Consider the following 23,378-nt stretch of genomic DNA (forward strand, 5'->3'; position numbering starts at 1 on the left):
GTGTCCTGCTTCGTTTTGTTCTCCCAGGCCATACTTACCTGTAATTCGAGGTGTCATTTGACTGCCCACCTTAGCATTCCAGTCTCCTGTGATGAAAATAACATCTCTTTTAGGCGTGTTGTCCAGTAGGTGCTGCAGATCCTCATAGAACTGCTCTACTTCAGCTTCTTCAGCATTTGTGGTTGGGGCGTATATTTGGATCACTGTGATGTTAGATGGCTTGCCCTGAATTCGAATTGAGATCATTCTGTCGTTTTTTGGGTTGTATCCAAGCACTGCTTTAGCCACTTTACTATTAATTATGAAGGCTACTCCATTTCTTCTGTTGTCCTCTTGTCCACAGTAGTAGATCTGGTGGTCATTTGATGTGAAGTGGCCCATTCCAGTCCATTTCAGTTCACTGATGCCCAGAATGTCTATCTTTAATCTTGACATCTCACCAATAACCACATCCAATTTGCCCTGGCTCATAGATCTTACATTCCAGGTTCCGATGGTGTGTTGATCCTTAGAACATCGGATTCGCCGTTCACCACCAGCACCGTCGGCCGCTAGCCGTCCTTTCGGCTTTGAGCTAGCTGCGTCATCACGTCTGGGGCTAGTTGAGCTCATCCTCTGTTCCTCCCCAGTAGCATTTTGACCATCTTCCGACCTGGGGGTCTCATCTTCCGATGGTATACCGACATATCTCTGGTTGTACTGATCCATTTAGTTTTCACGGCAAGAATACTGAGGTGGGTTGCCATTACCTTCCCCAGGGATCGCATTTAGTCTGACCTCTCTGTCATGACCTTCCCGTCTTGGGTGGCCCTTCACGGTTTAGCTCATGGCATCATTGAGGTGCTCAAGCTCCAGCACCACGACAAGGTAACGATCCTTTGCTGAAGATTTCTACCATATGAGGGTTTAATAAATAAGTTTCTGGATATGAAGTGTACAAATCTAATCATAGCAACAGGCCCCCCAAAAGACCCCATATGGGAATATTTTGGTTATGTTTGACTTCCTGTATATGTGGGTAAGGCACAGGCAAAATGCAGTTACTGTAGTGCAGCAAAGACATGCAAAGCTTAGCTGCTCAAATGAAGCATTATTATGAAAACTGTTGCTCCATCTTTGAAGACACTGAAGGGACCATAGGTCTGTATACCTTATAGAAATGAAGTCTATACTTCTTTATCAGGTTTATATCAAACAACCAAAATATACTTTTACTAAAAATGGTAATGGGATCTTCTAGAATAGTGAAAATACTGTGATTTAAATAATTAAATTTTAGTCTTCTTGACTACTGATTTACTGTAAATCAAATCCACCCTGCTTATTTCTAAACCCCCTACATTCATTGGACTCAGGAGGCAGAGCTTTACAGATGCTTTGGAGTCTAGCTAACATAGTTGATGTGATAATGGGAATTGTAGACTAAAATAAAGAGGAAAGCATCCAGTTGCCTACTACTGCTCTATGATCTGCATTTAGGATTTTAGCCTTGGTATTTGAACATGTTTGATATTATGGGAAAATAGCAATGCTGCCTTTAGTAAGCTAGATTTTGAAATATTTCCGTATGCTTAGAAAGGAGCACTGTACTTGCCATGAATGTTTCTTGTCAGTAAATGAGATTAAGCAGAGACAAGCATTTCTATAATTATTTCAGTGATATCCCTTTCACTGCATCAATATATACATAAAAACCCTTTACTCTGTTCCATTTTGATCTAAAGAACATTTTGCAAAGTATAGAAAGATGTTCACTTGTTCTTTCAGTCCAGTTCCTCTGTCCACAGAACTCCTTTGCTCTTTGATTAATTTTCAGATATACTGTGTGTGTGTGCGTGTGTATTGTTTCATCATACAATCTATGTAAATTGCCTGCAAATCATTCAGGTTCTCACCCAACACTGCAAAACTGCTGATAAAAGAATATGTACATTCATCTCCCCAATATACCTCTAATGCTAATACTAGGTTTGCCTGCTGGACCTCCTGTGGGGCTGCCTAGGGGAATCTTTGTTGGAATGTTAAGATCTTGAACTGGCTCTGTGCTGGGAGATTAAGCATGCATCTCAGAACTGTGCCAGCTGCTAATCCCATTGCACTTGGGGTCTAGCAAGTGGTATAAGAAATGTGTGGCATGATAGTGAGTTACAGTGGCACAGCCTTTGCAACAGCTTGGTGTTTCCTGCAGCTGCTGAGTGTGTTACAGCAGAATTAGATTGGGGAGATGCCATGGACTGACAGTTAGCTGGCTGTGGTTGGTTGGTTTGTTGTGAAGATGATTATGTTAGATGGTTCTCAGGACTTGGGAGAGGGATTGATGGAGAAGATAGGACAGTAATATCTGAATGGTGATGGGAGAATAAGAGAGAGAAGAGATGGTGAGAATCTGAAAGTGGGCCACACACAGATAAGGAGTCAGCATTTGATAACAATTCCACCTTCTGGCTGCTAGCCCCACTGCCATGTCACTTGGATCCTCAGTGGTCCTACTCTCTGGGTAATGTTGTTAAATGTCAGATTAGTGTGTAACCAGCTCCCCTCATCCATGACCTTATACCTGAGGAGGCTGACTTGGCATGAGAGTTAGTTGGGCTCAGAAAGGGGTGCTCCACTCTCTGAGATATGCCTACCTGGCTTTCAAATTTGACATCAGCTATAAGCCCAAAGTGGGCCGGGGGGGAGGGGGTGAGAGTTGTTACCCTAATGACTTTCGAAGGGTGTGTTCTGCAGATAGCTTGATTTCAGACTCTGTGGTTGAAGTTAGTCTAGGAAGCAGTTATATTTGTTGCTGCTGTACCAGCCTCCCTGCTGCATAGCGACTACCCTGCCTGATCTGCTTGATTTCATCACTCAGCTGAGAGTGGAGTTTCTAAGACTGATAGTTTTGGGGAATTTTAACTTGCTCTCACATGGCAAGAATATTCCTGGTTTTATGGCCTTCAAAGGAGACGCTGTTTTGCAGTGGCCTGCTTCTTTCTAAACAGGTGGAAACAGCTGGTGGGGGAGGTAGGAAGAGAGGTCAGCCTGTTGGGCCTTTCCCTGTGAGGTGCTTTAGGTCCCCTCACCTCTAGTTTTTAACATCTACCCAAAACTCCATAGCCAGGCTTGAACCCTTAACTGAAAGGGGTCTAGATAATTTACTTTCTTGTACAATCGGTGCTCTGTAGTTTTGGTGTTGAACATAGTGAAGTTGGACATGAAAGAAATGTGAGAAATGTAACAGCATGTTTTTCCTAAAAATGAGGCCACCACCAAAAGTGCCTCCCTTCCCCCAGTATACAGTCAGGACCAGAAACATTGGAAGAAGGATAACTGTTTTGGCATTTGGCCTCTGTACACCACCACATTGAAGTTGAAAGGAAACACAGCTGTCATTCAAGGGGTTTGACAAAAGTGGGGCACTAACCATTCAGGAAGTACAGCCAGTGGCGTACACATAGCCCCATCGTTGGTGGCTCATAAGTAATGGAACAAATGGCTGACAAGCAGCTGCATGGCCAGCTGTGGCCTGTTTCCTGGGTACCCTATGACCAATCAAGCAGATAAAAGGCCTGGAGGTGGTTCTGAGTGTTAAATCTGCATTTGGTAGCTGTTCACTGGAACTCTCAACATGAGGTCCAAAGAGGTGTCCATGCGAGTGAAGGAGGCCATCATTAGGCTGAGAAAACAAACCCATCAGAGAGAGAGCAAAAACATTGGGAGTGGCCAATACAACAGTTTGGAACATCCGGATAAAGAAGGAATTAACTGGCAAGGTCAGCAACAGCAAAAGGCCTGGAAGACCACGGAAGACAATTTAAGTGGATGACCGCAGAATTCTGCTCATGGTGAAGAACCCTTTCGCAACATCTAGCCAGGTGAAGAACGCTCTTGAGGAGGTGGGCATGTCATTGTCAACATCTACAGTCAAGAGACGGCTTTATGAATGTAAATACAGAGGCTTCACAACAAGGTGCAAGCCACTGGTAACGCTCAAGAACAGAAAGGCCAGATTAGACTTTGCCAGCAAACACCTAAAAAAGCCTGCCCAGTTCTGGAATAAGATTCTTTGGACTGATGAAACCAAGATTAACTTGCACCAGAATGATGGGAAGAGGAAAGTATGGAGAAGTAAAGGAACAGCTCATATCCCAAGCATACCACATCATCTGTCAAACATGGTGGAGGCAGTGGCATGTATGGCTGCCAGTGGAACTGGGTCACTGGTGTTTCTTGATGACCTGACTGCTGATAAAAGCAGCAGGATGAATTCTGAAGTGTATAGGGCTATACTTTCTGCTCAGATTCAGCCAAATGCTGCCAAACTGATAGGACGCCGCTTTATGTTGCAGCTGGATAATGACCCAAAACATACAGCAAAACCTACCCAAGAGCTTCTTAAGGCAAAGAAGTGGGATGTTCTTCAATGGCCAAGTCAGTCACCTGATCTCAACCCAATAGAGCATGTTTTTCACTTACTGAAGACAAGACTGAAGGCAGAAAGACCCACAAACAAGCAGCAGCTGAAGGCAGCTGCAGTAAAGGCCTGGCAAAGCATCTCGAGGGAAGAAACTCAGCATTTGGTCATGTCCATGGGTTCCAGACTTCAGGCAGTCATTGACTGCAAAGGATTTTCATCCAGGTATTAAAGGCGATCCTTACGTTTGTAATGATGTTGGTTTGTTCCATTACTTATGAGCCACCAACGATGGGGGTGTGTGTATGCCACTGGCTGTACTTCCTGAATAGTTAGTGCCCCACTTTTGTCAAACCCCTTGAATTACAGCTGAAAGTCCTGACTTCGCTCCCACACCACTTCTGTGTGGTGGTGTACAGAGGCCAAATGCCAAGACAGTTACCCTTGTTCCAATATTTCTGGTCCTGACTGTAAATGGTGAAATCTCAGAAGATTTTGGTAGAAATTTATGAGATTTCATGAATTTAGATGATATTTTGGGGCACCTGGGTACATTGTGAAAGAGCACTGTGCAGGAACATGGGAAAGAATGGCCAACATCTGATACAGATCAGAAATGAACATAATTGCATGTGTGAGTTCCAAAACTGGTCAACCTAATTTACTGAAAAAACAATAAACCCTTAGAGGACAATCCCTTCTTGCAAAATGAGCCATGATTCCAGAAACGGGAGAATTAGAAGAATGCAAATGTGTATCTATCTGCAGGAAAATTAGACAGCTTTTTATCTATTGTGGGCTGCAGCAGTGGCTGTGGAGGGTGGAGCAATGACAAAAGGAGTATGATATTGCATACACATAAGAAAAGGGAGAAGTTTGTGGTGGGATGCTGCTTCCATCCTTTTGATGAGAGTAGTGGATCCTGCGAATGCCTAAGGTGAGGCATAGAAGAAAACAACCTAGTTGCCTGTTTTTTCTGAAAGAAATACTTCTGATAGTATATATTTATAGTTGTGCATATTTTAACATCCACTGATCTAGCTTACTAAGGCAGAAAGAAGGGAGTATCAGATTTTGATGTGTGAAAACAGAAGCCTGCTAGAGTGTTATTTAAAGTGTTACATGGACATGGACAGGACAGTGAAGATGGATTGTTATGACAGTATATTCTGAACTATGCATCCTGATGGAAGATACACTTTACTAGAACATACGTTCAAACACTCACAGATTTGATGGGGAATAAGAGAGTTTAACTCTACTGTCATCTTTTGAAGAGTAGAATTTCTAATAACAGTTTTTGTTTGCTTTATTGATAGCTTCATCCATAATAAAAAAGCAACAAAGGATGCAATTCTGACCAATAGTGCAAAATGGATAGACAGAATGAAAATGGAAGAATGTTGGGAAAGTCAATATGTTGACATAGTATTTACGATAACAAGGGCTGTGAATACTGAGTCTGCTGGATGTGTACCTTGGAGTTTAGGAAAACTGACTTTGAAAAACTTAGATAAGTTCTTATGGCTAGAAATTATGAAAGAAAAAGAGATCAAGAGGGGATGGGATATCATAAAACTGAAACCACAACCACAAATATTCCCATAAGGAGAAAAAAAGAGTTGAAGCTATTCTGTGAGACAAGAGCTCTTTGATGAACCAAGTCTTGCAAGAGATAGGGATAGAAGAGACAGAGGTAGAGTGTAAGGTTTAGTTGGGAAGCCTAAGAAGCTGTAGAATGCTAAAGAAAGAAAATAGATCTGCTTGCCTTGTTAGGAGCAAGAAAAAGGTCAAGGAAAGATTGGATCTGTTACTTGGAGAAGATGGTAAAATGATGTTAACAGATGATGGAAGGCAACAGTTTTGACTTCCTGTCTTTCCTCAGTCACATCCCACAAGAGGTGTTATATGCAACATGGGACAAGTAGAACTAAAGATTTAAGGAACACAGAATAGGTAAGAATTTAAAGAACACTTAACTACTTAAATGAATTCAGATGAATTATACTCAGATACTGAAGGACCTTGTGAATATTATTTCAGAGCTGCTGTATCTAATCTATGAAAATTGTTGGAGAATGACGTGCCAAAAGTTTGTCCCCATCTTTAAAAGCAGTAGAAAACTGGGTTTAGGCAATTGCAGACTGGTTAAGCTGCTATCAGTATTCAGCAAAATGCATTGTTTAGTGGAAACCAACTTGGGGCTCATAGGAATGTCATGCCAGCCAGTTATTTTTGGTTGTTGTTTTAGCAGTTGTGAGACTGTGAATAGACATTAAGTACCATTAAACTGTTGTACTCGGGGAATGCTCATTCATGGTTTGGAAATGCTTGAGTGGAAAATCCAGGGTTCTTTTTAGGGCTATGTGTTGTTCAACATATTTATAAATATTGAGTTGTTGCTGGAAGCAAACAGAACCATAAAAGAGAGAATCAAGATTCAAAAGAATCTTAATATGCTGGAACGTTGGGCCAAAGTATAAAATGAATTTCGAAACTCTTGTATTTGGCCCAGAAAAAAAAAAAAGCTGGGTGTGATAGTATTTATTTGTTCTTTTTATGTTTACTTTTCAATTGGTGCCTTATATATGTTCAGAACTGCAAATCTGAACTCATATTTACGTGAGAAACAACTCCATTTAACCCAGTGACATTAATTTGGGAAGTGGGGGGAGACTTCTGTACATGGCTGAACTATAGATCCCAGGCAGTATGGCAGTGGTGAGGGATGCTGGGGACTATAGTTCAGCAGAGTTAGGAGAGTCACAAGTTCTCTTCTCTTGATTTATAGGTAAAGTTATATGTTGTATTATGCATTTGGGGGGATAGACATTTTAATACAAATCTTTTGTTTTAGAAAGTTTTTTTTATATAGTAACGCAGAATGATAGTTTGAAGTGTAAATTTTAAGAAATTTGTGTTTAGACTAGCTCAGGTTTCTTTCAATGGATTTTATGTAATATTTAATAGATAAAGTGTAACCTAATTGAAGATCATACGGATGAATTAAGAAGAACTAGAAAGGAGCTCCAGGAATTGGAACAGACTCATAAAGCAAAAGCTGAAGAATGGAAACATGACAAGGAGATATTGATAGCGGAAACTGAAGAAAAATTATCATTGCTTCGTAAAGAGCTTCAGGACAAGGCAGAATATGAGAAGCAAACATGGCAAAGACAGTTTGACCTTCGAGAAGCAGAAATGACTTGCCTTCAAGAACAGCAGGCTGCTCAACTTGTAGAATTAGAGAAAGCTTTAAAGGAACAGCAAAATCCTATCCAGGAGTCAGAGGACAGTTTAGTAAATGCACAAAAGACTTTGGCTCAATATAACAGTGAATTATCTTCCACAAAGATCCTCATGGCTGAAGAATTAGAAAAAGCTGAACAAGTTTCACAAGAAGAATATGAGGCTAAATATAAAGAAGCACAAAGCAGGTTTGTAATTTTATAAACTTCTAGCTTGAACCTTCAGTGTAAATCCCTTCATGACCATCTCCAAAGGGTAGACTCTGTATAGGTATCTATTAATTTACCCATTTAATTAATATACCATGTTTTCATAAATGAATGGCATTCAAGGCAGTTAATAATGCAATTATTACAATAATACGCCAATTATAAATATACTTTAAACCACAGTCGCAACATTGTAAACTTACTAGTATTCACCCAACTCAGTGACAAGATAGCTATATACAGTACGCAATTTGTAATGCAACAAAGTATTATTCCTGATAGGCAGTTGTTTAGTTGAAATTGATTTGTATGTTTTTATGTTACAGAACTATGTATGGTAGAAAAAGGTAGGCTTCTAAAGTTAAAAAGGAATTGAGCACTTCAGTTGTAGCAGGATGTGGAAGGCAGAGATAAATAATATTTTTCATTTCATAAAGCAAAATATAATCTGATTAAATGGATGGTGATTTAAGAAATATTTATTTGTTTGTTTGTTTTTAAGGTTTATATGGCTGTCCATCTTGTAAATTATAACTCTGGGCAGTTGACAATAATAAAAACTAAAGACAGTAAAACCAGGCACCGAACCCACAATCTCCAATCTATCCAACAATGTCTTTGGCTCCAGAAGTAGATAGTCTTTTGCCTCTGGATTTCAACAGAAGTCTACTACGCTTCTATCTTATCCTTTAAGGAGCAAGCTTTAGTGGGTTTGTTGGGTAAAAATTAGTTTAGTGATGGATATACCTCTTGATGCATTAATCTGGGACAGAAAATAGAAGAAAAAATATTGTTAAAACAATATAAATAACTTCCTTTGCCTTACATTCCAGTTACAAGCAGAAGAAATATAAATAGCATTTTAGGATAATGTTCGAAAGTGTCCCAAGAGTAAAATATACATTATTATATGTTCTTTGTTCCTTGTATGGTTATGTTTCCAGTAATTTCTTTGTATGCTTCCTTATAAATCTAGATTTTTGGAAGAGAATAAAAAAAACAAAATAGAGCATGAAATTCTTCTCCATAAATTGAGGGAAAAGCATATTGATGAGCTAGAACTTCAAAATAAAGAGTTGCAGCAGAAACACAAGGAACAAATTTTGTCCCTTACATCCAGCCAGCAAGCTGAAATTGAAGTTCTCAAATCTGCATTAGAAAAAAAACAAGAGAATTGGTTAGGGACTCATGTGGCTGATATCCAGAGAAATAATCAAGCACACGTTACACAGTTGGAGACAAAGCATTTATCTGATTTGAATAGTCTGGAGGCTACATACCTTTTTGAAATTAAGTTCCTGCAAGAAGAGAATGAGAAAACTCTTGAGGGTTTACAGATAAATTTGAAAGACCAATTACTTCAGAAGGATAAAGAAAATCAAGTGCTTTTGGCTCAAGAATTAAATACAATGAAACTTAAATATGCTGAAGAACTGCAGATTTGTGAAGACAATCTGAAAATAGAGCTGGCTGGTGTTCACCTAGAAAAACTTAAAATAATGGCTGCTGAACGTGAAGATGCTCATAAGGTAGGTCTGAGCAGTAAAAAATTGTGGTTGGTCTTGAGTTTTGAGTTTAGCGATACAAGCCAACTCAGATGTTATAGTTGAACTATGACAATCCGTTGCAGTACCCCCTTTTTTTCTCACCTGCATAGTTGTGCATCTTAGTAGTTTCATGGGCAGGGAAGCATCAGGTTTCCCTATTGTTATGGACATATCACCATCTGTTTCGGATTGGATCAGTGGCTATATATCATCTCTCTAGCAGCAGTGGATTTTCTAGGGTGGTCATTCTGACTACTGTTGTAATGCTTTCAGTAATCTACTTTCTCCAGAACTGCCTGCATTTGAGAAACCTCCATTCTCTCAAACACCTTATTCAACAATTCAGAGGTCGGTCTATAATTGTCCATTTCTGAGGAATCCAGGGCAGGATTTTAAAGAGATGTAATAATGCAATAACAAATACCTTTTGTTTTGGTCCAAGCTGTTTGATAAAAACTCCAATTTCTGTGTGAACCTCCACAGTTATGGAGATTGCCTAAGGAGGATCACCTGCCGTTGCCACAAACTCGTCTGGTGGCAACTCAAGTTCAAGCCTTTTCTCCTGCTGCTCTAGTTCTTTGGAATGCACTCCCTAAAAGTTGAGGGGTGTAATAGCTGTACTAACTTTTAAAAAGACCCTGAAAAGACATTTTTGGAGAGGCTTTTAACTGAGAATTTTAACTATTAATTTTAATTATGAATTCTATTGTTTAAGTTAGTTGTTTCAATTGCAATTTTAACATTTTGATTTTATATTTGCATTTTCAGTAATCAGCAGTATATCCAAATAAATATGTACTACTTGCTGTGACTTACAACATTATGACTTTATAAAACATGGTTACCACTATCCATATTTCAGCTTTAAGCTGGAACATACACTGTGCTTGCAGTTTGAGGAAAAGAATAGTTAGCAATCAGAACGACTCATTTAGTTTAGATATGATCACAAAATATAGTAGAGAATGAAATGACATAGTGGGGAAGGACATACAGGCCTATAAGCATTTTCTACGTATCCGTAATATGATTTGACCAGTTAATTATTGTACAGAGTTTTGCAGGAAGTGGGTGGGATTGTATTTTGCTTTGCTTTAGGCTGCCTTTTTCTGCAGAGCTTTATCCTCACAGCTGTGATGTAATTTTGGATTGTGACGGATGACTTCTATGTTATATTTTTGTTTAGCATTTAATTAGACATATGGGAAAATATTAAGGTGGTGGTGATCATGCAGATGTCATCTGAATTGTGCCACATTTGTATGTATTTTGTATTTATGTTTCATGTATTTGCACAATTTAAATATAAGCTGTCATAAAAACATAAGAATATGTGACCATAGGATGCTGTGGCAGACGTAAATGCAAGGATTGGTTGCAAAGCTGTTTTTTTTTTTTTACACCATTGTAACTTTGAACTGTTGCTAAACGAGGCATTTGGTAAGCAAGGACTACCTGTATAGCATTGTTGTCACTGTTTTCCATTGGTTCCACATTTACTTATACCAGATTATGGTCACTGTTTAGGATTAAATCTAGGGTCACCTCTCCTAGTTAGTTCCAAAACCTATTGTTCTAAGGGTCCAGTCATTTAGAGTATCTGGAAATTTGGGTTCTCTGTTGAGCATGAAAGAACAAAATATATGTGAAGGGTAATTGAAGTACCTTACAATTACAACAATGTCTCCTGTCTAAAATACGCTTCACTGATTTCTTTCGCAATCTCAGGATTACTCTCAGCATTTTGATCAGGTGGATGATAGCATATACTTACTTAGGATAAATTTCTATTAGACAGATATTGCCACTCATAGTGATTCTTTGGAAGAATGTATGGAGGATTGTTTCCTACTCTGTTAAATTTTATATCCTCTTTCAACTTACTTACTTTATTCTATTTGGTGTGGCCTGACTTGAGCAATTCTGGGCAGCTTACAATACAATAAACAGAATAAAAACAATATAATAAGGACAAACAAAGAGAACCAGTTTGCTATAGTAGTTGAGGCACCAGGCTAGAATTGGGGAGACGGTGAGTTCTAGTCCTGCCTTAGGCACAGAGCCTGCTGGATGACCCTGGGCCAGTTACTCTCTCTCAGCCCTAGGAAGCAGGCAGTGGTGAACCACTTCTGAAATCTCGTCAAGAAAACTATAGGGACTTGTTCAGGTAGTCGCTAGGCGTCAATGCTGACTTGAAGAGACCAAAACAAACAAACAAACAGACTCATACAACAAAAAACCAAACTGGAAACCTCCCCCAGGACATCCTTCTGTGTCCTTTTCTATAAAGTTTATATCAGGAATGGCTGAATTTATCTGTTCCCCAATGTTTCAGATATACATATTATATCTGTGTTGTTGTTTGTAACCAAGTGTTTTAATTTTCCCATCTTGGTTCAGAACCTTCTAGCGTTGGTACAAAAACACCTATTATACCATGTTCTTTTAAAACATTGACATGAGCCTCTTTCACAGCCTTTTTATCTCCTTTTTTATCTCCTAACTGCCATATTCACCCAGTAATTGGCAGCAAAGAGATAGGAGTTTTCTGTATCTTGTTTGCTGCTGTCTGGTAGGCATTAAGATTTTTGCAACCCATATTGAATAGCCTTAATTTTCATTTTTCTTAATGTATATCACTGGAAATTCTTGCAAATTCCTTAAGCATCTTAGACATAATATATCTTAATTTTTGTGGTTCTTGATTATAATAGGTATTAGTTGAGATTTTAGTTAGTTAAAATTTTGCCTTTGCTGGACATGAAGCAGCTAGCTGAAAATTAGGGTCATCTAGGGTTTGTCTGGAATTGTGTGGCTTAGATCTGGTAGTTCTATGAAAATATACAATCTATGTCATGGCTAAGTCACTTCAGTGATTCAGATTAGAACTAAGCAGGAAGAAGTAGTCTCCTAACAAGCTCAAACTTGTTTTTCATCTGTAAGTATAGAAACAAAATGAATTATATTATTTTAATTTTATCTGGTAGCAACTCTTCGTTTCTTTGTTTGGAAAGATGAGCAGTTTATAATTTGAGATTTATTTATTATTTATTTATTTTGATTCTGTGTAGGAAGAATTGACTGTAGCGCTAGAAAAGCAAAGGCATTTGTTGGAGGATGAGCATCGTAAAGCCCTGGATGTTTTGCAGAAAGAAGTTCTCCAAATGGAGGAAGAACATAAAAAAACAATACAGCGCTTTCAAGATCTCCATTTGGTGGAAATTCAGAAAGAAAAAGAAAATTGTCAGCAGCTTCAGAGACAATTGGAACAAATAAAGTCAGACAAGGAGCAGGTGAGAAGTACTGGAAAAGTGATTTCTGAAAAAGTAAAACTATTTCCATTTCGGCTTGATTTTGTATTTTACTGTAACTTGAGATTACCTAGTATTTGAGAAACTATAAGAGGTGGCCAATTTTGCTGCTCTTACTTGTCACGTTTTCTTGAAAAAAGACTAAATATTGCTATATTTGTTTCTTGAAATACAGGAGATGAAGAAATGCAATCATTTTCAGAACCATAGCATTCAGGAAAATAGTTTCCCTCTGATATTTTCTCATTACCAAAGGAGGGAAGATACTACTGATAATAAACATAGTTTATCTCCAAAAGTAAATAGAAGAGTCATCACAATTCAGGCAAAAGATTTACTATTCAGTTTAAAAAAAACAAACAAACAAGCAAACAAAACTAGACATGTACCTATTTATCATATTGGCTACTAAAGCCCTGAAGTGTAGGGAAAGATATTCCTTACTGAATCTGTGAAATAAGCCAATCTTAGTCATGCATAACCAGACTGATTCATTTTAGCTTGATAAGAATTTAGAATTAATCAGCCTTAATTGTCAATTAACTGATCAGGTTAAAAAGGGTTTTGGGTACATGATGTTATAGGGTAAGCTTGTTCAGAAGAGTTTAGGAAAAAAAAGATTCAGATAATTATGAATTTTAATTTTTACCAATACTTAGTCTCTAAGACTTTAATTTGAGTAAACTTGGGTGTCTGTCTGACTATGTTTTAATTACCTTGCTTTTGTTAACAGAGATTCCAGTGTTAAATGTAAATGTGTGGCAGTGGTTATATCATAATTGTGCGTGGGCATGTGTGTAGGCTATTTCTAAAGAAAAAAAAAACCTTTTTCCTAATAAAGCCTTCACTCAGAGACCATGGCAAAGTCTGGGAAGCTGCTTGCTCCTAGGGTACCCAGCTTTCTTTCCTTCCTTCCTTCCTTCCTTCTTTCTTTCTTTCTTTCTTTCTTTCTTTCTTTCTTTCTTTCTTTCACTTGTATAGGGTAGAATAAATGAAACAGTACAGATTCATAGTGGTTTACAAAACAATTAATAGAAACATCCATAACAGTTAAAAATGTTATGGCAATTCTAAATAAATGAAAGCAACCAATACTAACAAAAACAAAACAAAACTAATCAAACATACAGCAATACAAAAATAAATTGTGATAATAAAAGATAAATTAAATAAATTCCAAGAAATGCAAATAAAATAATGCCAACAATTAAATCAATATAAGTAATTCAAAGTGAAATAAATTAAAGAAGACAGTAACAAACTATTCAACCAAACTTTGAAAAAAGTTCATATTTAGGGCTTTAAACCTTCAAGTCCCCAGGAAGACATTTTTCTTTTTTTCTTAATTTTTTATTTTTTTTAATAAATTGTGTCTTGAAGAACAGATGGGCACACCTCAACCCACCACATGGATCAATCAATTCCTCCAAACTATCGCATTCCTCGGCTTTTCATCACAATACTTACTTTCAGCTGGAGACCAGGCCAAGGCAACATTCAAACAAAGAGTCTTGGATGTTAATGCCCAAACAGACATTGAGTCACTTGCACACAATAGGTCGTCGAAATGGCTGGCCAAGAATAAACTGTCCTTTCAAATAGAAAAATTCCTGACAATGGGTCTGACTCAATACCATAGGATAGCTCTTACCAGAGCAAGATTTGAGCTGCTAGATTCTATGGTCAAATATGGATGATTCCACCAAGTGCCTTACCTTGAGAGGACATGTGTTTGCGGAGCACCCAAAGTAGACAACATTGCGCATGTCCTATTTAACTGCCAACTAGATGCCCCAGCAAGGGCTCAGTACCTCCAGACACTACTTGACAGAACCACATACTGGGACCGTAACAAAAGATTGTTACTTCCTCCAGGGCACAAATGCATATGTGGTCAACAGAACTGTTAAGTTTATAGTTAGGGCTGTCCAACTAAGAATGCAATTTATAGAACGCATTGGGGTGGCATGTAAAGGTGATGAATTCATCTAAACATATACTGTTTTTGTATTTTGTTACTCATTTTATTATATCTTGCATTTTTATCTTCCATTTTTATCTCTATTTTACCCTACTGTATTTTATCGTATTTTATCTTACCATAGTATATTTTATCTAATTTTACTGTATTTTAGCTGCATAATGGTATCATATTTTATATTTTATATCTTGATGCCCAACTTTCTGATATGGTCATTTGACTAATCAATAAAGTTATTCATTCATTATGTTTTTATATAAATTTTATTAAAAGTTTTACAAAGAACATAAAAACTAACAAAGTAATAAAGAATAGAAGAAGCAGAGAAAGAAAAAAGAAAAAGTGCAGAAAGAAAGAAAGAATAAAAAGAAATAGAAGAAGCTTCTGATTTACTTTGCCTAGCAAATATAAGTACAATTACAAAATTATCTCTTACTCGATGGTTACAAAATATTTCTCTTTTTTCTGTTACCGAATTTTTTTTTCTAATTATCAAAACCACAAATCATAAGTGCGTTTTTTCCTGCTTCATGCAAAAAGTCTATAAAGGGTTTCCAGTCAGCCATAAATATGGGTATTGTTTATTCTCTGATCAAGGAAGTTAATTTAGCTATCTCCACAAGTTCCATCATCTTCATCAACCATTACTCCATTGTGCTGAACCTTTTCACCTTTGAGCATACAGTTATCCTATACAAAAACAAAGTTCCATGAGTTTTTTTCTAATTGCCTGTCTATTCGTCTCAAAAGAAAAGTCTTTGGTTTCAATTATATTTTAACCTTTAAGATCTTCTGCAAATCATGAATGGAATTGTTTTTCTGATGGAAAGTTATGGGAAAGAAGAGGTTTTTCCTATGGGAGGTTTTTTGCTGAGAAGTCGGAGTTTTTAAGGGGGCAGTTGGGTTCTTTGATCTCTCTGAAAAATGCCTTGTGTTTATTGTGGAGATACTGTACTGTATGTGAATACTTTGGTCTCTTTTGAAGTAGGGTAAGGATTTGAGAATGTTTATCTGGATTGCTTTTAGGCCTGTTTGACTTCATATACTTTTCTAATTATTTGGATTAAGATTAATAAGGTATAAACAATAAATGCTGGTTTTAGGTTTAGTAGAATTAAGTTTGTTATAATTGCAGTATTATTAATTATAAGAGCAGACAATTTATATGTTTTTTCAGTTTGATCTTTATTATAGTGGACAAAAATGTATAGAATAGTGTTAGGAAGGAAATAGTTAAATAAATGTTTTTTTGGGGGGGAGTTGATATACATCAATTTCCATAATCAATCATAAGGGATTGATTATGGAAATTGCTGTATATTCTTGTTGTTAAAAGTCAGAAGTCACCTCTTTACGTAATCTTTAAAATTCTTTTTTTTTCTTGTGTTTTTAGCTTTTTTTAGCTAAAAACATTTTTAGCTTTTTTCTTTTTGTAGTATTTTTGCCTTTTTGTCGTTTTTATCTTTGCTTTAAATCTAATAAAATTCTTATACAAAAAAAATATTCTGAATTAATATATTTATTCGTATCCATTTTTTTTTTTTTAGCTTATCATGTTTGGTGGACATGCAAAAAAGCTAAGAATGACATTTTTCAAGTTTATGTGTGTTTTAAATAAACTCCATTTTGATGTATTAAAGTTTCTTAAAGAAACAAACAAAAAAATTGCCAGAAATTCTGGCTCTACCTATTCCAGTATATCATTACATTGCCCATGCTTGCTATTGTCCTTGGAGACTGATTTTAAAACATATGTGGACCTTGACCACAAAAAATCACTCACTAAAGCATACATTTAGATATATTTCAAGTTTTTTGGCTATCTTCCAACTTTCCATAACATTACTCATTCAGTTTTATGTGGTACATGTTCATCAAAGTGCAATGAAAATCCACTTTAATGTTTTAATATATGAGAACACAATTCATCCTAAAATAGCCGCATGCTTGTCTTAACAAAAATTGATTATTTATCCTTTCTGTTGATTTTTTCCACAGTTGGAGAAAGAAGTCAACTTTTTAAAGAAAGAGGTGGAAGAGGCCAATACTGAATTAAAAAATCTATATCCCCAAGGCAAGGAGAATCAAGAAGGAAATACTCTTATAGCCTTGTTGAGATCTGATATTGACAATTGCAGGAATGAAAGGTTTGAACACTTGAAACATTCTAGAGTACATTTTGTATTTTATATAAAATAAACAAACTATGATAATATATGCATACTTTTGTATGCAGATGATGCAGTGTTGTTGGCCAAGAATCCAAATGATTTGCAGCTAATGTTAGATCATATGGATCTGAAAATTAATATATCAAAGACCAAGTTATTGTGTTGACAGAGAAAATAGAATGAATAATTTCAAGTCATAAAGGGCAAAAAAAATTAGAGCAAGTAAATTATATACTCAAGTAAAATGTTTACTAAATTTGGGGAAATGTATATGGCATACAAGAGCTAGTAGAATGATACTGAGGTAATATGTGGTCTGGTGCAAGAAATTAATGCTTGTTAAAAGAAACAAAAATGGATATGCACATAGGGTATATCACGACAAACATAAAAGTAGTTGAATGCAGTGGGAATGTGTTACTTAAAAAGTATGTGTAGCAAAAGAAGGGAGAAGATCAAGAATGAATGGTTGAATGAATTAGTGACCAGTATAGAAGTAGTATATTTAAGTGATTTGGTCATGTAGACAGAATGAATGAGGATCAAATTGCAGAACATTGAATAGCATATATAAAGGAAGAATGAGGGAGGTGTCAAGAAAACCAAGAAAGTTGTAATTGGATAGAGTTGATGACATCTTCAGGGAAAAAGAAGTTTAAAGAACAAAAGGAATTGAATTGATGTATGGATGTGCTGGAAGAGAGAATAGTTCAAGAATAGAAGGGTATAGGGAGATATGAATGGTGTTGGTGTCAACTAGATTTAGTAAAAAGTCCTGTTTTGTTATATCTGTTTAATTTCTTGTGCTTATCAATTCTTACTTTTTTTATGCACACTGCCTAACATTGCTTACCCTGAAAGGGAATAGTGTGATGGACAGGTGTGTATGATAGAGAATATTAACGCTAATGCATTTGCCAATACTAAGACCAGCTTTTAAGCATCCTATATTAAATATTTAGTAATATTACACAGTATAATATAATCTTCAAATCATTTCAGAACCTGACGAGATAATTTGTGGGGAAGTTACAATATATATTAATATTTAATATTTAACATAACTTTTGTCTAGGCACCGTGACTTAATGCAAATCCTACTAGGAGAGATGGCCTGATCTTTTATTAATATTCTTATTCCAGAATTATATGAAATCAAAAAACTTCTTTAAATCTTTATCCCATATGATGTAGTTGACCAATAGGCCATTTTAAAAAATAGGTTTGGGAAAGAGGAGCTTGGAGATTATAGTATAAGTATAGCATAAGTAAATTGGTAGAAAGCTCTGAGACAACAGTAGTCAAAGATTCAGAATCTGTTTTAGCCCAAGTAAACCGCTAGAAGCCATTTTTCTGATGTGTAAAACCTTCAACATTAGCCTAATAAACTGATGTGATGATATGATGAATGGATAGCATTAAAGGCTAAAGTTAATGCCAAAAAACAAAAGGGCCATGGATATGTTAGCTGAATAGTCTAGTCTAGTGAATAAAACTGATTTGTGTGGAATTCCAACTCATGCCTTTCAAGGAGCAAGGATAGAACTACAAGTGTCTGATATAATAGCAGAATAGATAATTCACAACTAGGTGAACATCCAAGCATTTAAGATGGTGATAGAGAAATTAGGATTTACCTTGATTAGCTCTTTATCACTGCCAACTGTGTAGCTGGCAGGTCCTTACTGTTATCATACATTCAGCTGCATTAAGTACAAATACACTGGAAGATCCATGGTCAAAAGAATTCCTGTATTCCCCCAGTTAGACTGCTTCCAAAAGTCTTTAAGAATAAAGGATGAAGCAAACATAATTCTAATAGTTTCTCATTGTTTGAGATCTCTGCAGTTTCTGGAACCAATCAACGTGGGGACCATGGTGGCTCTCCTACTCAGGAGATCTTCTCCAGGGTCCAATTTTGAAATCTTGCTCAGTGCTTTTCCAACTGATAGCCTAAACACTAAAGAGCAATAGCTGATCTCCATGGGACATTGAGCTGTTGTAAATCATCTGGCAAGATACATAAACCCACTTTGGAATTCTTTCTCAGTTGGTGTCACAAGGAAAGGTGCACATTTTCACCAAATGGAAATGGTGGGAAATGGTATAAGAATTACATTCATTTTAGCCTTTCCTGTGTAACCTCCAATAAATACATAATGTGTGAACATTTGTTTTTGCTTTTGTATTAATTTGATCCCTGTTTTCTCATAAGAAGTCATAGTGGGGATTAGAGGTGATCAGTTAGTGGAAAGGGCAAAAAGGACAATTCAATCTATAATATTTTATTTTAATACAGTGTTTAAACTTTTTTCCTATAGTTACTCTATGTATCCTAATTTTATAGTAGTAAAACTGGCTTTGTATCTGTCTTTTTACTTAAAGTAAGGAAGTTTGGTGAATTTGTCTTTTTAAAGGAGAAATTATCTTTCTTTGTTACGTTAAATTATAATATTTTGTTTATATCAGGATAATGGGATTACTTTATATTTATGAAATGTGGATTTGTTTAGAGTTGAGACATGGAATGTTTATTTGAATGGGATATGTTGCTGTTTGGGGTGGGTTTTGGATTTGTTGGCATTTGGAATGGGAGAAATGTGTATTGGAGCTTGTCTTTTTTAAAGGAGAAACAGTTTCTTTTTGTCGTGTTAAACTGTAGGAGGGCTTTTTTTGTTTACACTAGGATATCGGGACCATTTTATGCCTTTTAAATGGGGCTTTGCTTACAGCTAAGAGCTGAGATATTGAACGTTAAGTTTTATATACAATATGTTAATTCATGTTAATATTTTAGAGCTCTGTTTGGACTTTTTGCTGATAATTTGATTGATTTGAATTGATCTACCTATTGTTAAGAGATGGGTTATGGGATAAAGAGTTTGATATTTGTTAATTAAGAGGGGGTGAAGAGATTATGAAATTGTTTATACTTGTCCTGATGAGGGTGGGAAGTTGCTTTCTTAAGGGGGGAGTTCTTTTTACTTTTTTACTTTTTTGCACTCTTTCTTTTCTTTTTTCTTTTTTAGTTTGCATTATCTTTTATTGTTTCTAAAAATTTTAATGAAATTATTATATAATATTTCATTTTAGGGATAAACTAGAAGAATCTTGTCATCAGGCTTTGAAATTACTTCTGAAAATGGTACAGTCCACAAAAGATATGGAAGATCTTATCTGCAAGAAAATTGGCCTTTGTTTTGATGACAGCTTGGCAGCTGGAGATTCAAGAGAGAGTCAGATCATGTCTGGAGAAATAGTACTTGCACACAGACTGAAAGCAATGGAGAAATGGAAATTAAAGAAAAACAATAGAATTTGCCAAGGTAATAAGTTGAAGGGAAAATAAAATACCACTGTCTATGATAGAATTCTGCAACTGTGTTCTTGCTGTCTTCCAAGACTTTGCTGTACAGGTAGTCCTCAGCAACCGTTCTAAGTTATGACAGTACTGAAAAAATAACATTACCGCCCATTTACGACTGTTGCAATGTCCCTCCCTCGTGTGATTGCCATTACAGTCAGTATATAATGTCCTGTTCCTGACCTGTGGTTTTTTCTCCTCCCCTCCATACTTTTGCAGAGCAGAGAGATTGGAGAGAAAGGGATTGCAAGAAGGTAAGCTGTTTGCTCTTCTGCACATCGAAAGCAATGTGATTATGCTAGCAGCCTGCGGCTGAGAGCCACAGGTACGCTATGCAAACAGCTTACAATACCCTCTTAAAATCTCTTCCTCTCCAATTTCTCCACTCTGTGAGGGAGTTGGGTGAAAAAAAGCAAGCAATTTCTGTAGGCAGTCTCTCTTTTGCCTGACCTTTCCCACTGCTGGTGTGATTGCATTGCTCTTGATGTGTAGAAGAGCAAACAGCTTACTCGCTTGAAATCTTTTTCTCTTCAATCTCTCTGCTCTGCGAGGGGGGCGGAGAGAAAAAATGCAAGCGATTTCTGTAAGCAGTCTCTCCTTTGCCTGACCCTTCCCATTACCATTTCAATCGCAATTTAGTTGCTGTAGATGAAGTCTGATGGGAAAGGGTTTCCTCCATTGGACAGGAGGAAATCATACGCCTAGTCTTCTGGCTAGAAGAGATGCAGTTAATCCTTCCCTTTCAGGTCCATCTTCCAGTGACCAGAAAAGTACCTCACAGTAAGTCCAACTACTGTTCTAAACTATACTTGGTCAAATCTTAGAATCTTCTTTGACCAAGGATTCAATTTATTCTCCACCCCATGTTGCAAAACCACAGAGAACATGATGAAGAATAGCTTTTACTAAATGAAATTCTTTGCATGGCCATGAATTTATTTAAACTCTCCAAGCCAATTTCCTGCTCTTGTTTTCTGTAAGTTTTAAAGAACCATTGTGCAGTTCAACATAACTGAGATGAGAAGTATTCCCTTATACGGGATGCTCTTGTAGGGGCATAACTGGACTTTGTCAAAAGGTTTAGATTTGGAATGTGCAGAAAGAAACACTGTGGAGATAGAGAACCATCAAGCAATATACTAAATATACAAAAAAGAATACACTAAAATCAATAAAATCTACTGCAGTAAAAATTGTGAACATCTGCAAATTAACTAGTAAAGATAAAAATATCAAGAACAATGAACAGCATAGGAACAGAACAGGATCTCTTAAATATTTTAGAATGCAGGAAAGGCATGGGAAGAGATATTCTTTCAAAACCTCTGGTTCTATACATGCTGCATGAACACTGAATTATTTTCTGCACGGTGACATAATTCTGTGATAAGGAATTATTATTTTTTCTAGCGTTTTTCCCACAGGTGCAGGGTGTGCTTTTTTCAGATCAATTGAATGTTGATCCATTGGTTGAAACAGGAATTAACCGACCGGCTTGTTGCCCAAGCCTGATGTTGTGGGCTGAGAGAAAGTGACTGGCCCAAGGTCACCCAGCCGGCTTTCATGCCTCAGGCAGGACTAGAACTCAACAGTCTCCTGGTTTCTAGCCTGGAGCTTTTACCACTATACCAAACTGGCTCTCCGTGATAAGGAATTATATTGAGTTGAATTGTAACTTGGTTTCTAAAATTATATTAGTGTAACATAATAAATTATTATGTTGTTTTTGAATGTATTTTTAAAATCATATTTTAAAAATTAATGTATTTATTTAATAGGTGAAGTTCTTGATCAGGCTCCACTTGAACACAGCTTTGATTCTTTGGAACTGAGTGAGCATTTATGTGAAAGTATTTTTGAAAATCCAGAGCTTATATTTGAAAATGAAGAAAGGATTGAAAAAATCTGCCATTGTTTATATATCACTGTGGAAAAACTTCTTCAGATGCTTGCTGAATCAACCAAACAAGTAAAATATTTTTTTTATTTAGTTAAATCTTATATATTAATGGTATGGGAAGTGAGGCAGTGCTGAAGACCTATTCCTTCATACCATCCATGGAAGGAAGGAACTGGAGATCAATTCTTGAGCTGATGTATTATGTACAGTTCTCACGTTGCAGCATTTCAAACAAAGTCTTCAATATAACTCTTTAAATAACTACATGCTCAGCAGTATTATTAAATAAAACAGTGATAGAACTGTACAGCTTTATAAAAGATAACAGGTAAAAATACCAAATGTTACTAATACTTTTACAGACACTCAAAAGAGTATAGTCATTACATGCCATATCAGTTGAGATTTGAGACACATGAAACCCAACTATCATTGGTCAGTGTCAATGAATCATTATCCAATAATGCTTTGTCACATGGTTAATTATCACTTATGGTAAGAAATTGGAATTGTCCATTTCAATTGCATTAAAACCCCCAATCCACTAAATATATTACACTTTTTAGTAGTTTTAAAATTTCCAAAACTATTGAAAGATACTTTAACAGATAAATTAAACATTTTGTATAATAAAAAAAGGTTTGGAAGTGTAAAAGTTCATTTCAAAATAACATTTTGTAACAAATAATTTAATCTTGGTGGTGATTCATAGAACCTTAGAAGCCCTTTCTTTCTGCTAAGAAAAGGAAGTGGTGGATACTTACACTCTTAATTTATTAATACTTAAAAGTCCAAACATGACTACCATGCCTAAGGCAATTTTTTTTTTAATTCTGACACACACACCTGATGCTCACAGTCTCTGGGGGTCACAACCCACAGATTGAACTCCCCTGGTATATATTATATTTCCTACCTAGAGATTGCTTTTGTGTAAGAAAAGTGAGATTTCTTACCATGAATATAGATGAGACTTCACTGAAATTTAATATCTTTTCTGTGAAGGTACTTAAATTTAAAATAGTGAATGATAGAAACAAGCACAAGAGAAAAATGAAATGCAAGAACATGGAGTATGGCTAGAAACAAACGTATTTTTACATCCTGGGATTAAGAGTTAAGAGACTGAAGAAAAAATGCAGAAGTTACCTATATTTTAAGCTGTAACCCTATGCATATAATGAACTAATTGTTCTTATTTCTAGTTTGGAGCTCTGTCATTATTTATTTGTTTATCTGGTGCCTTTGAG

General features: G+C 36.3%; 1 protein-coding gene across 3 annotated transcripts in view; it reads left to right on the plus strand.

Moving 5' to 3' along the window:
• PCNT (pericentrin) overlaps positions 1-23,378 on the plus strand; it is a 92,746-nt gene that overhangs the window by 18,766 nt on the left and 50,602 nt on the right. For 2 of the 3 annotated variants that reach the window (XM_063317793.1, XM_063317792.1), the window contains exons 12-17: positions 7,367-7,833; positions 8,831-9,383; positions 12,473-12,694; positions 16,692-16,840; positions 19,958-20,190; positions 22,007-22,197. In XM_063317793.1, the coding sequence (XP_063173863.1) occupies positions 7,367-7,833; positions 8,831-9,383; positions 12,473-12,694; positions 16,692-16,840; positions 19,958-20,190; positions 22,007-22,197 (1,815 nt within the window). The remainder of the gene's footprint in view (positions 1-7,366; positions 7,834-8,830; positions 9,384-12,472; positions 12,695-16,691; positions 16,841-19,957; positions 20,191-22,006; positions 22,198-23,378) is intronic. The other variant, XM_063317794.1, reaches the window with a different exon arrangement.

This window comes from Candoia aspera, chromosome 1, assembly GCF_035149785.1.
Source record: "Candoia aspera isolate rCanAsp1 chromosome 1, rCanAsp1.hap2, whole genome shotgun sequence".
NCBI classification, from domain to species: Eukaryota; Metazoa; Chordata; class Lepidosauria; order Squamata; family Boidae; genus Candoia; species Candoia aspera.